General features: G+C 40.5%; 1 protein-coding gene across 1 annotated transcript; it reads left to right on the top strand.

Moving 5' to 3' along the window:
- Positions 1 to 1,081: 1,081 nt before the first annotated feature.
- On the top strand, positions 1,082 to 13,431 carry LOC309557646 (uncharacterized protein; the record flags this gene model as incomplete). The annotated part of the gene is made up of 4 exons (XM_082260437.1): positions 1,082 to 1,106; positions 1,223 to 1,330; positions 10,156 to 10,469; positions 13,333 to 13,431. The coding sequence occupies 4 exons, from the start codon at positions 1,082 to 1,084 to the stop codon at positions 13,375 to 13,377; spliced, it is 492 nt and encodes a 163-aa protein (XP_082116563.1). The 3' UTR covers positions 13,378 to 13,431.
- Between the last annotated feature and the right edge of the window lie 2,022 nt (positions 13,432 to 15,453).

Here is a 15,453-nt window from a genome sequence, read left to right as displayed (position 1 = left end):
GAAGGGAGTATATTGTTGGATATGTCAAAATAACCAGGAGACCTCCAATCCTGAGGTACTATATATAAAATTGAATCAGAGGAGCCAGGTTTCGACCCCTAAGGGTAACAAAACACTGGTTCTTCTAGATAAGAAATTGGATTGTTGAGGAGGGCTCCTGATGGGTGAGCGCAATTTCAAATACCAAACAACATGTTGAAAAAAGTATATAAGTTTATTAAGGAAGTAAAAAGAGAAAAGAGAATCATTAAAAGAGAATAATTCTCACAATACATAATATACAGTATCCATCTAGTGTAATCATTGTAGTCTCGGCCAGAAGGGACGGGACTGACGCGTTTCGCCCGAAAGGCTTTTTCAAAGACCACGTAGTATCCCAGGCGGACTATTACAAAGAGGAAGATACATAATTAGTTTACAAATTTACATAACATCTTCATATCTTTATTAAACAACTATTACATGCATATTTACACATAATCCTTTATAAAGTTAGGAAACTGTACTTTAATTCTGACATGAAAAACTCTAAACACACAAAGCACTCTTCTACGCTTCTAGGGGCACGCTGACTACATAGGATTCTCTGCCAAGATCATGTGAAGCACATCAAGCCCTATTCTAGTGGTATGCCATGCACAATAAGTAATGTGCCAGAAACATCTAGAGTGAAAGAGGAGAGAGAAGGGGGCTTTACAAAACCCTCCGGTAGTTGCTTATGTATGAAGGTAAAATACCTTCTGTGTGCGGTAGCGCCCCCAGGGACTTAAAAGCCTTCTATTCAAGCTCCTACTGTCAGTTCCAAAAAGCACTACCCATCACCAGCCCCATTGAGAGTCCTGACTTAACCCCCTTCATGCTAAAAGACTTATTGACCCCCCCTAAGTTTGTATGCACCAAAATAGGTCAGAGTGCTTGTCATGTGAGGCATTGCTGGAGCCAGCTTAGCGTGGTTAGTTGATTGTGACCAGAGTGAGCACTTTTAGCCGCCAACTACATGAGAAGTGTCTGACTTAACGCTCAGTAGGCTTGGGAAAATGGTAAGGGCTTTGGTACCTTTGACAATTTCCTCTTTGGGCAAATGTCCCTCTACTCTTCTTATGGCAGTAAGTCTAGAATTAAGGACTATCTCAGCTTGATACAGAGAGCTGATTTGATGTTCTTTACTCACATTTGGAAACTAGAGTTTATTCACTACACGCCTCTTTTCTGTACCCTGCAGAACCAAAACTACAAATCAGTCTGGAACAAGGCAACATTACAAGCGCCTTTTCCCATACTGCTCCAAACAAGCAACTGGGAGTAGCTCCTTCCCATACATCTTCCAAAGGTAGGTCATGATCTACATTCCTCCACTACAAATCATACCCAGCGGCTGTGCACACATTGATCTTCACTTTCTATTGTGCTCAGGGCAATACACAGTATATTCCAGTAAAGGAAACAATTGTAACTTCCAAACTCAGAAATCTGTTCACTCATCCTACCTAACCACCCTTCTAGGGATAAACTAGGAGAAATGAGCCACCTGCTAGGGATATGATGAGCACAAGTATCACACTCTGTTACGTACAAAGGATCTACTGACAGAACATCCTAAGCTTGGATCGCCATCTACCTGAAGAATATTAACCCTACAGAAAATTCTATCAGGAATATGATAAACAACACATGTCAGAGACATTGTTATCATATGAAAGACCTTGCCATGATCATAATGGTCACAGGGAACTTTTGTGCCAGGAACATCGGGAAGAAAGCTAAACACTCTACTATGAATAATGTGTGCATAGGAAGAATTTTGCTAAACATATGCTGGGCATAAGATACACTGTCATTTTTATTATTTTTAAATATATATAGCATTAGGATACCACATAACAAAAATGCTTTAGCAATAAAGTTGTATTAGGCGTATACTGTACAGTACATGCAATTATACAACAGGTATAAATATCCAAGTACTGTATGTCATATCACATCAGACATAATACAGCTTAGGTATTCGCTCCATTGTTGAATCCAACCAACAAAAATACATGCATGTGTTGTATATAGGTACAGTGTTCAGTGTGTCTATATACATGCATACAGGGCTTTTTTTCAGCGGGAACACGGGGGAACGCAGTTCCGGCACCTCCAGTCTGAATGTATGCAAAGGCAAAGGGGTGCTGGGGTCAGTGGGGTGAGCTGAATGGCCTATTGATGCTGGCTGCCGGGGGATCTATTGTTGCTGGGGTGAATCTATTGTTGCTGGAGGGCATTTTGTTTTTGGGGGGGGGGGTATTGTTGCAGTGGAGGATTTATTGCTGCTTTGGGAACTATTGTTGCTGGGGGGCTATTGTTGTTGGGGGGGGGGCTATTGTTGCAGTGGAGGATTTATTGGTGAGGGGGGCTATTGTTGTTGGGGGTCTATTGTTGCAAGGGATCTATTTTACTGTTTTTTCTATTGTTGCAGGGGAGGATTTATTGGTGAGGGGGGCTATTGTTGTTGGGGGTCTTGATGATTGCAGGGGATCTATTTTACAGTTTTTTCTATTGTTGCAGGGGAAGATTTATTGTTGCTGGGGACCTATTGTTCGGGGGGGGGGGGTCTATTGTTTCTGATTGCAGGGGATCTATTTTACTGTTTTTTCTGTTGTTTCAGGGGAAGATTTATTGTTGCTGGGGGGATCTATTGTTGGGGGGGGGTCTATTGTTGCTAAATGCAGGGGATCTATTTTACATTTTTTTCTACTGTTGCAGGGGAAGATTTATTGTTGCTGGGGGGATCTATTGTTGGGGTGGGGGTCTATTGTTTCTGATTCCAGGGGATCTATTTTACTCCTTTTTTAGTTAACAAATTCATTAACAAATTCTATACAAATTAGCTAGAGCCACAACATGATACTTGGTTCTGTATTCTCTAAAAAGGGGGGGGGGGGGGTACTGGGAGGTAGGTAGAGGGTGGAACCAAAGGACAGCGCTCAGAGGTGGGCAGGGGGCGGGGTCAAGGGGTGACTCAGAAGAGGGGGGTACCTGCACCTATTCTCTGAGAAAAAAAGCCCTGCATGCATGTATTTTTGTTAATACACCATGGAGGGGTTAATCACCCCAAAAATAGTCCATTGTTAGTTGCTAAATGGTGTAGATAATAGTGGTGTGTAGACCTTTATTGCTAATTACACAAGAGGCACTGTGTCAGGGATGTGGTGAACACAGTGAAAACTCTACCATGGATATAATGCACACATTGGAATACCATTTACCATGGAAATGGGAAAACACACGGAGCAGTCTGCCATGTTTCAAATAAAATACATGGGGTTTGCTTCTAGGGACATGTAGCATATGACATTCTCAGCTAGGTCTATGTGGAGCACACAGCCACGGATATGCAAAGTAAAAGAAGTCACACTAAGCATATTGAACTCATGATAATTACAACAGGTTGCCAGGAACAAACTGGGCACAAGGGGAATGATAGACACAATGAAAAGACTGCAAAGGACATGTTTTGAAAACTGCTCTACCTGCCGGGGACATGCTAAGCACACCTATTACCCTGTCAGAGCCGTGCTGAGTACAAGGAACACATTCCTTGGGAAATTCTGAACACACTAATCACTCTACTAGAGAAATGTTGAGCACACTTGGTCCTCTGTCAGGGACATGCTGCAAACACTGAGCAGCTTGCCAGGGTTATGGTAAGCACAGGGACATGTTAGGTGTATTCACATGCACCTTTTTTGTGTTCACTTACGGGTTTTTTCCATTTCAGGATTTTGCACCACTGCGGATAAAAAAAAAAAAAATCAAAACAGGGACATGTTAGGTATAGTGAGCACAGTATAGTTACATATCAAAACTTTGTCTAGGGCACACTTTGAAGATAGATCACTGTAATAGGTGCATTTTGAGCACAAGAAACACTGGCAGGGCTATGTTCAGCACGCTGAGAAGTTGGAACTCTACAACGGACATATTGAGCACATGGAACACCCTGCCAGAGTCATACAGAGGATAAAGAGCTGTAAACGACAACAAACACAAGGGCGCACCGGCCTTGTGCATTATCTCTTAGACAGGTTTATTAAAATGATAGGTTAAAAATACTCACAAACGAGTTTCTTTATAAAAAGCACATCAAATAGATATAAAATCCTCAGCAACAAGATCGGGATTAGATCGTCCCCTGAAGCTGTACAGGCTTACACATTTCGAGGCAGCGCCTCTTCTTTAGAGCCTCTGAAGAAGAGGCACTGCCTCGAAAAGCGTAAGCCTGTACAGCTTCAGGGGACAATCTAATCCCAATCTTGTTGCTGAGGATTTTATATCTATTTGATGTGCTTTTCATAAAGAAACTCGTTTGTGAGTATTTTTAATCTATCATTTTAATAAACCTGTCTAAGAGATAATGCACTAGGCCGGTGCGCCCTTGTGTTTGTTGTCGTTTACAGTGTTTTCCGGACCACCCTGGTTCAGCGAGGGGCTGCAAGGCTGAAGTATTATCAAGTTGCCGTGTCATCTGTTCTCATCTACAAGCCTACAGTCAGGTTGGATAAGAGGATTGCACCACTCAGAGCGCAGGGAATAGGTGCTGCATCGACAGTACATTTGCTTGTTTGTTAGAGGATAAAGAGCACTATGCCAAGGACATGGCAATCACAAAAGACACTTTGCAAAGGACAGGCGAAGCCTGCTAAGTATTCTTCTAGGTACATGCAGAACACTGAGCACATTGTCATAGGCATACCTAACACAAGTGACACTCAGAAAGGGAGATGCAGTGCACAAGCAGCCCACTACCATGGAGGTGTTGAGCACATGACAAGGGTATTGTATAATTTCTGGGGACGCCTGGGCAAACCAAAAATCCACAACCCAACTCTGCCAATTACAAAACCTGACATAACGCCAAGGCTGGATTGGCCAATACAGCGAATTTATGAAATGGAAAGCCATTTAACAATAAAAGCAATACATATAACAAATGGAACTGGACATGGGATCAAGATCTTTAAAGGTTATTTCATAACAAACCAACTAATATCTGCATTCTAGACCTTGGGGAAATTACCATTACAACTGCAGATAGCAAATAAATTTTCACATAAGCCATTGCCACAGGGATGAGATACTTGAGATGGCTCCCCAATCTCAATTGAACGTTAACTGCCGATGCTGTCCTTCAAAGGTCCTAATATCCTGCCTGGCTGCAGTGACAGATTAGAGAGCAAATATTGAACCATATAGTGTAAGGGCAGTAATTATCACTTTAAAAAGAATCAAAAAAATCCAGTAGGGTGGGAAGGCAGGAACATTGCTACAATGCTGCTAACTTCAACTGGAACTGGAATTTTCTCTCTCCTCAGACCCTCCTACAACTCCTGCTCAACCGTCCATCAACCAATCAGGTACGTGGCTACCTCAATTTCATTTTTGTTTGGACAATTGTTTACCTATCACCACCCCTTGTCTCTCCAAACCCATGGCCATACATAGATGTCTCCATCTGCTGCCCCAGGACTGCTTAGAATGTGTTACATATTTCTTCCAAAAAAAAAAAAAAACCTGATTCGATTTTTACTCAACACAGTGCATTGTCTTTTCAGCTGTAATACCCAGATTCTGGTATGAAAGAAAGCACAGGAAATAAACAAAAAACTGCCTTTTTTTCTGCATGGAAAGTGGACCCTTAGAGACTTGGGAGTCCAGGCAATTGCCCAGTTTGCCTGCCCCCCCCCCCCCCAAAAAAAAAAAGTTGTCCCTTCCTGACAAAGCCCAGATAGCCCAGACATCCTTTTATTAAAACCATTGGCAGCACAAAGATCCTTTATTTTAGCACCAGATAGCTTTACATTATATTCATTTTTGTATTTATAATGATTCTTATCACGACTTTACTTTTCTCTCCAATAATATTGGTATGGGAAACCTTTCAAAGTAATTTACAGCAGCAAAGTAAATCAAAAGTGGAGCAACTCCCAATGTCAACCAATCGCTTGTTTTTCCTGAAACAAATAATTGTTCAAGGACAACCGATACAGGAAACAGCACCCCTGAAGTGTTCATAACTTAGTGTTACATTTTGTAAACAAAACCCTTTTAATACATAAAAAATAGGTAACTTATGGCGCTTTTCCACTGCATGGAACCGTACCGGTTCGGCACGCTTTTGTGCTTTTCCACTGCTGGTACCGCATGGTATAGTGTCGGAACGGTTCGGTTCGGTACGGTACGGCGGCGCTTTTCCACTGCATGGAACCGAACGGTACGGTACGGTATGGCTCTGAAAAAACAGTACCTACTCAATTGTGGTTCCAACAGGTACCAAACTGGTACCATATCCCACAATCCTTTGCATGCAGTCACTACTAGCCACTGATTGGTCAGAGAATCCCACCCACCCCGTTGTTATCCCACCCACTTAACTTTAGTACTACTTTAGTGGAAAAGCAAACCATACCGTACCGTACCGAACCGTTCCAACACCGTACCATGCAGTACCAGCAGTGGAAAAGCAAACCGGGCCAAGCAGGGCCGAGTAGAGCCGAGCCGGTACTAGCCGGTACTTGCAGTGGAAAAGTGCCATTATAGACAAAAATAACAGTCCTTGTGTGCAAAAAAAATGCAGGTGCAAAAAATGCAGCAAAAACAGTTCGGTGCATTTAAAGTGCTTAGTGTCCTAAAATAAGTGCTTCCTTATGCCAAGATGGAAAAGGAGGAAAGGGAAAATCCACCACCAGAAGTTCTACACACTTACCAGATGGCCCCTTGGGGTCTAGCATTGGTAAGTGGTGCTCTGTGTGCAGGATCCCAGTAGGATGGGTGCCGGCCTCAGCTTGTGTATGGATCTATCCACTTGAAAAGATTGATAACGCTTCCTCCAATGCCTCTCCTCAGACCACACTCAGACCGATCATATAAAGAAAAAGGACAAGCATGTGCTGCCATGTGCAGGCCTAACCTAAGGTGCACATGCTTGTCTTTTTTCTTTATATGATCGGTCTGAGTGTGGTCTGTGGAGAGGCATTGGAGGAAGCGTTATCAATCTTTTCAAGTGGATAGATCCATACACAAGCTGAGGCCGGCACCCATCCTACTGGGATCCTGCACACAGAGCACCACTTACCAATGCTAGACCCCAAGCAGTGTTGGGGGTAACTAGTTACAAAGTAACTGATTACAGTAACTCCATTACTTTTTTTGGTAACTAAGTAACGTAACTAGTTACAATACTAATATTGGTACCTACACTACTTTACTAGGCTATAGGAGGTAACTACACTACTTTACTAGGCTATAGGAGGTAACTACACTACTTTACTAGGCTATAGGAAGTAACTAAACTACTTTACTAGGCTATAGGAAGTAACTACACTACTTTACTAGGCTATAGGAGGTAACTACACTACTTTACTAGGCTATAGGAGGTAACTACACTACTTTACTAGGCTATAGGAGGTAACTACACTACTTTACTAGGCTATAGGAGGTAACTACACTACTTTACTAGGCTATAGGAAGTAACTACACTACTTTACTAGACTATAGGAACGCGCTTTCCTGCGTTACCCAAGCCGTGCGATACAATTGTTATTTCGAAGAATAGAGAGAGGTGAAGTTTATGACTTTTTGTTGCACTTTATGTTTTATTCTGTTTTTTCAGGTTTTGTTCTCATGTTTCCCAAAGCCTGTGTTTATACAATAAACTCTATGCAGAAAGAGTGTCATGTATCTTCTTCTACACGGTCAATTAAGAAAGAGGAAATAAAGTAATAAGTAGTGAAGTTACTTTTCAAATGCAGTAACTAGTAAAGTAATCTCGTTACAATTTACAGAAGTAACTAGTAACTAGTTACATTTTTTGAGTAACTACCCCAACACTGACCCCAAGGGGCCATCTGGTAAGTGTGTAGAACTTCTGGTGGTGGATTTTCCCTTTCCTCCTTTTCCATCTCGGCATAAGGAAGCACTTATTTTAGGACACTAAGCACTTTAAAGGCACCGAACTGTTTTTGCTGCATTTTTTTGCACACAAGGACTGTTATTTTTGTTTATAAGTTACCTATTGTTTTATGCATTGTCACTTTGTTTGCTTTGCGTTTGCACTGTGCACTGTCACTTTATTTTAATGATATATATATAATTTATGCATTGTCACTTTGGTTGCATTGCAATTTGCACTGTCACTTTATCTAAATTTGATATTTACTTGATATCCTCATATTCACAGAATTTTGATTATTGGTCATTAATCTTGAGCGCTGTCCCCCTTTTTTCTGTTTACATTCACTAAACACATGTTGTTTTTGGACTAGCGGCTCATAAATAAGTATAATAGTTATAATTTAAATATTTATTTGCACTGTATTTATTGCACAATATTTATTTGCATTTATTTTTCCTAGGCGCGGTCACGTGACCTATTGAGTCACTTGCTTTTACCAAAACTCTTTTAATGCAGATTTTTTTTTTCTACTGGTAATAGCCAAATTTATTGTCCAATATTAATTACCATTAAATGATTTGTCTATGCAAATGTATTCATGACATGAGTTGTAGAAGCTCCAGTTCTTAACTCCCCCCACCTTCGGTTGCATATACAGGGCTTTCCATGTTGTGAATGTTTCTTTTATACTACTTATAAGAGAATGTGACATGATGGGTGAGACTCCTTTAGCTGTAGTAGTGAGAATCTGATCAGGAGAATTCATAGAAATGTAGCACTCTCCCCGTAGGGCTTGCTGTTTGATGACTTCTTACGCCTCCCTCTGGTTACCTGCAGACAGTTGCTGGAGGATTTTTTTTCACATATCCCTCCTTACTCCCAGTGGCTCGTTACTCAATAAACAGTCCAGGGTGTTGGGTTTTTTTTATATTTATTGAGGAACTTGGATGGGGAAGGGAATCGTGGGATACTCTAACTGGAACTATTCATAGTAGATAAGGACAACTCTCACTTGGCCCCACCAAGTTATTTGTGGAAGCAGACGCACTGCTTTAACCATACTGCCACTTGTATGGAGGAATTAAGTCCTCTAGCTCTCTTCAGCAGCAGACTTAAAGTATCTACTTTATCTTCAGGACACTCTCTAGCATCCCCTTGACTGACACCCGTCCACTGAATCTTCTACTGATGGGATGGCCCTCACATGACAGGCCCCATGACACAGATCTGTTCCCACTGTAGGCAGAATCAGATCATTTCCAGTGTCACCTGTCCAGTCTATTTCTGGGTTCAGCTCCTATCTGACCTTCAGGCCCTCAGGGTGACCACCTGAGGCTGCGTGGCAACTTCTACAGAGGAGGGGCAGCCACCCCCTCCCTCTGAACAGAAGAGGATGTGTTGGGCGCTTGTGCCAAAAGGTGGGGTCCCCACTTGGATGGGAGAAAAGAGAGGGGGAACAATCAGGATCTTGTGGGTATTTTCTATTGTCTGAGGAAGGAGCTTTGTGCGCATGCTCCGAAACGCATTACGTCATCACTAGTGGACGAGCGGCTTACCACTGTCCTCGCTTGATCCAGCTCCCCCTATTGAACTTCCCCGAGGTTATGTCATCTCCCGGCTGTTGGCTCGGCCGGAGGGCGGAAGCACCACCTATATGGAAGGGACTCAGGAGCCATGAGGATAAGCCATTGCCCTAATGTAAGTTCGTAATGTATGTTATGCAATAAACTTTCACTGCTTCACTCATTTCCAACCGCAGACCCCAAGCACATGTGTCCTTGGAATTTATACATTCTCCCAGCATGCACCGATGCACTTTCCTCTGCCAATCACCAGGGCTGTAACAATGCCTGTGCCCTCATTTGTCAGGTTTCCTCCCACTGTCCAATATGCCTCCCCATTGGACCAATGTAAAAACATTCAGACAAGCTGAGCTTCACCTGAGCACCATGAGCAGACCCTACCAATGGATCCTGCTCTCTGGTAGGCAGAGAGCAATCTAAATTTACCTGGCAATATCTCTGGTAAGCAGAAAGACCCACAAATTATACTTTCTTCTAACACCTACCTAGGAGGGTGCTACAGAAACAAATTTGGGGCATCGGAGACAGAGGGGATTCAGTCTATTAGCATCTACCACATTAAAATAATAATTTTGGTGTGACTGACACTTTTCATGTGCTGTGTTTGTTCAGATTCTTACATCTACGTGTCTATTCCAGAACCTTCACAGTCAGAACAATCTCTGCCCAACATCAATATGGAAAAGGAAATAAGAAAAATAATGGCAACCCATCTGAAAACACTGGGAGAAGACAAAATAGGAAGATTTAAGCTCTTTCTTAGTTTAAAAGAGGCACCTTTTGAAAGAAGCAAAATTCAGACAACACATATTAAAGATAAATCTGTGGAGGAAATGGTTGACCTCATCATTAGCCGCCATACTATGAGACATGCACAAGCAACAGTCGAAAAAGTTCTTGTTCGTATGGGCGAAGCCCAAATAAGGTTGTTAATTGTGAAAGATATCAGTAAGGTGAGTAACACAAATTGCTCCAGTAATCAAACAATTCTGCTTCTCTCTGTCATAATACAAAGACGTATATTTCGGACATGGGTGGGCCCTGGTTGCATTGTGTCAGAGATGCAGATGTTGAAATATTAAAAAGCGTTCATTTGCACGTCGAAGAAGCCAACCGTCATTGTCAAAGACTGCAAATTAAACTTGAAGACAGATGGGTTAATTGTTTGTAGTGTTGTATAGCCAATGTGTATCAGGAGCCTTTATAGTGTCTCCTTCACCAGGGCTGTTTTTTTTGGAACTGGAACGGTTATTCCTGAGGCAAGATAAAGTCATTAAAATCCCATCTTATATAAAAAGAAAGTCTGCATGTTTAGGTAGCAGAATTACAGAAAATAATATTTTATTTTTTTTATTTTATAATCATGATCGCTGGTCATGTACTGTATAATGTGGTTGTAAAATAAAAAACAATGACATAACAAAAAATATTTTAAAATTGCTATGCTATTTTTCATATTATATATATATATATATATATATATATTTTTTTTTTTTTATTGTTATTAAATGGACAATTTGCAAGCATTATAACAATTACAATCCAAAAGGCCATGCAATCGACATTTTAACTAATAAAAAAAAATGACCTATCTAGGTGGCTTTTCTGAAGAAAAAAAGAAACGTCAAGTCTACCTTTTATGTACAAAAAAATGCTTATTATATAACAACCAAAATACTCTTAATCATCCATTTTCTTTGTTTAAAAAAAAAAAAAAAAAAAACAAGGATACAAAGAGAGAAGAAAAAGAAAAGAAAGAGAAAAGAAAAAGGAAAAAAATATTATTATATTTATAATAATTATTATATAATATTATTAATATTATATTTTTTTATTTATTATCTAGGCAACTTAAAAAAAAAAAATAAAAAAAATGTCAAGTCTACCTTTTTATGTACAAAAAAAATGCTTATTATATAACAACCAAAATACTCTTAATCATCCATTTTCTGAAACAAAAAAAAAAACAAGAACAAAAAACCCACAGAGAAAAGAAAAAGAAAAGAAAGAGAAAAGAAAAAAGAAAAATTATTATTATATTAATAATTATTATTATATAATATTATTAATATTATATTTTTTATTTATTTTGTTGTTATTTCTTTTTGCTTACATTTTTTAGACAATGGGAAACAAATTTGAAAAATGTAAACAGATGGTGCAAAAATTGTTTTCCTTTTTTTTAATTAAAAAATCAATAGACTGAGGTGAATGTACTATATATGTAAAGCGCTGCGTAAATTGACAGCGCTATATAAGTACCTGAAATTAATAAAAATAAAATAAAATAAAAAATGTTTTGAACCATCTAATAACCATCCTATGGGTCCTTTCACACGGCCGCTCCGCTGCTTTCTGTGTGTCCGCAAATCGTCCTATTTTTTTGCGGATGATTTGTGGACTTGTAAGTAATGTAAGTCTATGGCACTGCGGATGTCAGAGGAATACCATCCGCTGACATCCGATTTTCCTCCTTTCAGTTCTGTTCTGTTTTTTCGAATGGAACAGAACCCTATTTTTTCATCCGTTCCAAAAACGGAAAGGAAGGAAAATCGGATGTCAGCGGTGTCATCCGCTGACATCCGCAGTGCCATAGACTTACATTATGTCCGCATATCATCCGCAAACGGATGGGATGATATGCGGGCACACGGAGCGGATGACACAAATGTCATCCGCTCCGTGGAAAAAAAAAAAAAAAGTCCCGCAGTGGACTTAAGCAGCGGAGCGGCCGTGTGAAAGGACCCAAAAAAAAATAAGGACAGGAAAACAAAACAAGACAACAAAATCTGTTGCACTGTTTGGTATTGCTTTTTTAATGTTTTTTTTTTTTCTTCTTAGTTTCTAGTTTGCACCTTTTTTCCTCTAATGCTTAAAACTAAATAAATAAATAAATATACATATAAGAAAAATAAAATAAACAACTCAGACCCATTAAAGCACATTGTGACGTTTAGGCTGCATTCACATGTCAGCGTATTGATCGCGGGCAGAATCGCCGCGATTCCGCCCGCGATCCGGAAATCATTGCAAATAGCGGAACGCATGTGCATTGCCCGTGATTTGCAATAGCACCCCAAACGCTGTGCGATGTTGCCGCGATTTCCGCCTGCCGAATCGCGGTAACATCACGCAAAAAAAAAAATCGCGGGACGCATTACGCCCAAAAAAGTACAAGAGCTTCTTTGGAGCGCAATGCGTCCCGCAATTTTTTTTGCGCGATGTTACCGCGATTCGGCAGGCAGAAATCGCCGCAACATCACACAGCGTTTGGGGTGCTATTGCAAATCACGGGCAACGCACAGGTGTCCCGCGATTTGCAAAGATTTCCGGATCGCGGGCGGAATCGCGGCGATTCTGCCCGCGATCAATACGCTGACATGTGAATGCAGCCTTTGTCTTTAGTTATTAGATTAAACAGCTTAACGTATGCCTTTCCTTTTGACTCTAATGCGTTTTGCCAAATTGTGAATTTTTGATAAAATATACATTTTGCCAAAATTTTGGAAAATGCAAAACCAGTCAAATCTGCTCATTCCTAATCACAAACTAAACATAAAAACAACATTCTGACAAACATACAAAAATATTTGTAAAATTTCGGGTCTGTTTATCAATTTTGTTCACCTAGTATTCACATTTTAATATGGGAATACATGAGTGGATTTTTGGGGAAATCATTGATAAATAGACTTTGTGCCAATATTTGATTAATTTTAGAGACTTTGGTTGTATGTGTTGTCCTTTGTCTTTCATATCTTTAGAATGTTTTATGTTACTTTTAAAAATTGTGATCTGCTGAACTTGTTTTACCAGCTACATCAACTAGAAGAAGAAAAGAAGAAAGTCAACGATCAGTAAGGAAAGTCCGGGATGAGTGAAGTTACTTTGAAAAAGTGAGTCTTTAATATGAGCCCTTTAACCTCCCTGGCGGTATGATTCTTTTGGATTTTAGGTGCTGAAAGCGGTACCATTATTTTGCATGTAATTCTTGTGAATGAGCAGCCCAAACCAACTGTATACATTTATTATATATATACACATACATAAAAAGTACAGTAAAACTGCAGGAAAGGGCTTTGGGGGGTAAACTAATATGATTTTTTTTTAATTTTGAATGGTATCAGTGTGGTTGGTGTGTTTTTACATTTGAATTTGCCGCCGGCTCCACCCCCCTGTGAACATCACGTCGCAGGAGACAGAAACCGGGGCATGGAGAGGATCAGGAGGAAGATCCGCCTCGAGACACCGCCGGGACACATCGCTGGATCCCGGTGACAAGCTAAGTAACCCTGCTTACAGGATCCAGCGATGCTTCTGACGGTACCCCAAGTGTGGCTCGGGGTTACCGCTTTTGGCTCTGAAATTTAACCCCGAGCCACACTCGGGAATACCGCTAAGAAGGTTAAAGACTAAACTTTTTTTTTTTTACAATCCAAATTCAGCTAAAGAATTATTATCATAAAGCATTTTATATTCTGATAACTGTTTCAGAGTAATACCTGAAATGATAGTGTTTTAGAGTATATAAATTTCCTACTTAACCACCTGCCGACCGCCCGCTGCGGTTTTACTGTGGCAGGCTGGATCGGCTGCGCAAATCGACGTAAGGGTACGTTGGTTCGCAGGAGCACTCCTGGGGGCGAGCGTGTGCTGCCAGCGGTGTGTTTCCACCCCCCCCCCCCCCAGGCAGCAGGGATGACGATCCACCACAGGATCGGCGGCCACAATCCCGCCAGGCACCCGCGATCGCTTCCCGCTGAGAGAGAACTCCAGTCAGCTGTTGTAAACACAGCTAACCGTTCTTCTCTCTGAAATGATCACACTTTCTATATAGGATCACAGGTCTCTATGATCATTTCACAAGCCCCTCCCCCAAACAGTTAGAAAACACTCCCCTAGGCTCACACTTAACCCTTTGATCACCCCTAGGTTAACGCCTTCACTGCCAGTGTCATTATTACAGTGACAGTGCATATTTTTAGCACTGATTACTTTAGTAATGTCACTGGTACCCCCAAAAGTGTCAAAAATGTCAGTCAGGGGTCCGATCTGTCTGCCGCAATGTCGCAGTCCCGCTAAAAATCGCAGATCGCCGCCATTACTAGTAAAAAATCTTTATTAGAATCATAAATCTTTCCCGTAGTTAGTAGACGTGATAACTTTTGCACAAACCAATCAAAATACACTTATTGCAATTTTTTTTACCAAAAATATGTAGCAGAAGACACATTGATCTAAAAGGATGAAAAATTTTGATTTTTACTTTTTTATTTTTTATTTTTTGGGAATGTTTTATAGCAGAATGTGAAAAATATAGTTTTTTTTTTTTTTTTTCAGAATTGTCGCTCAATTTGGTTTAAAGCACTAAAAATCACACAGGTGATCAAATACCACCAAAAAAAAAGCTCTGTTTGTGCGGGAAAAAAAGACATATTTTTTATTTGGGTACAGTGTCGCACGACCATGCAAATTTCCGTTAAAGTAACGCAGTGCCGAATCGCAAAAAATGGGCTGATCATTAAGGGGGCAAATCCTTCCAGTCCAGAACTGATTCATTTTACATGTCTTTGTTTATAATTTTTTCAACATTTACATAAAGATCGACCTTCTTGAAGAGAATTTTACTTGACCCTTTCCTTTTTCCCTACATAAGACTTACAGTAGAAAAGAACTGCTTGAGTTGGCCGCTCCTTATAACTTACTTCCTTGGCTGAATCCATCTCCTCTATAACTCATCACCACTTCAACAATTACTTTCAGTCTCAAGCCCCGTACACACGCACCGATTGTTGGCCGTAAATTTTCGGCCAACGTCCGATCGGCCGATTGTCGGCTTGTTAGTATGATGCTTCCGACTGCGACTTTTCGGCCGAACAAAATCTGGTGTGCATGCTATAAAATTTTTGTTGGCCGTCACCAGAACAGCCGATTGTT

The sequence above is a fragment of the Pelophylax lessonae genome (assembly GCF_965119305.1).
Source record: "Pelophylax lessonae genome assembly, chromosome: 6".
Taxonomy (NCBI): Eukaryota; Metazoa; Chordata; class Amphibia; order Anura; family Ranidae; genus Pelophylax; species Pelophylax lessonae.
The sequence above is the reverse complement of the archived record's forward strand: the minus strand, read 5'-3'. Positions and strand labels throughout refer to the sequence as shown.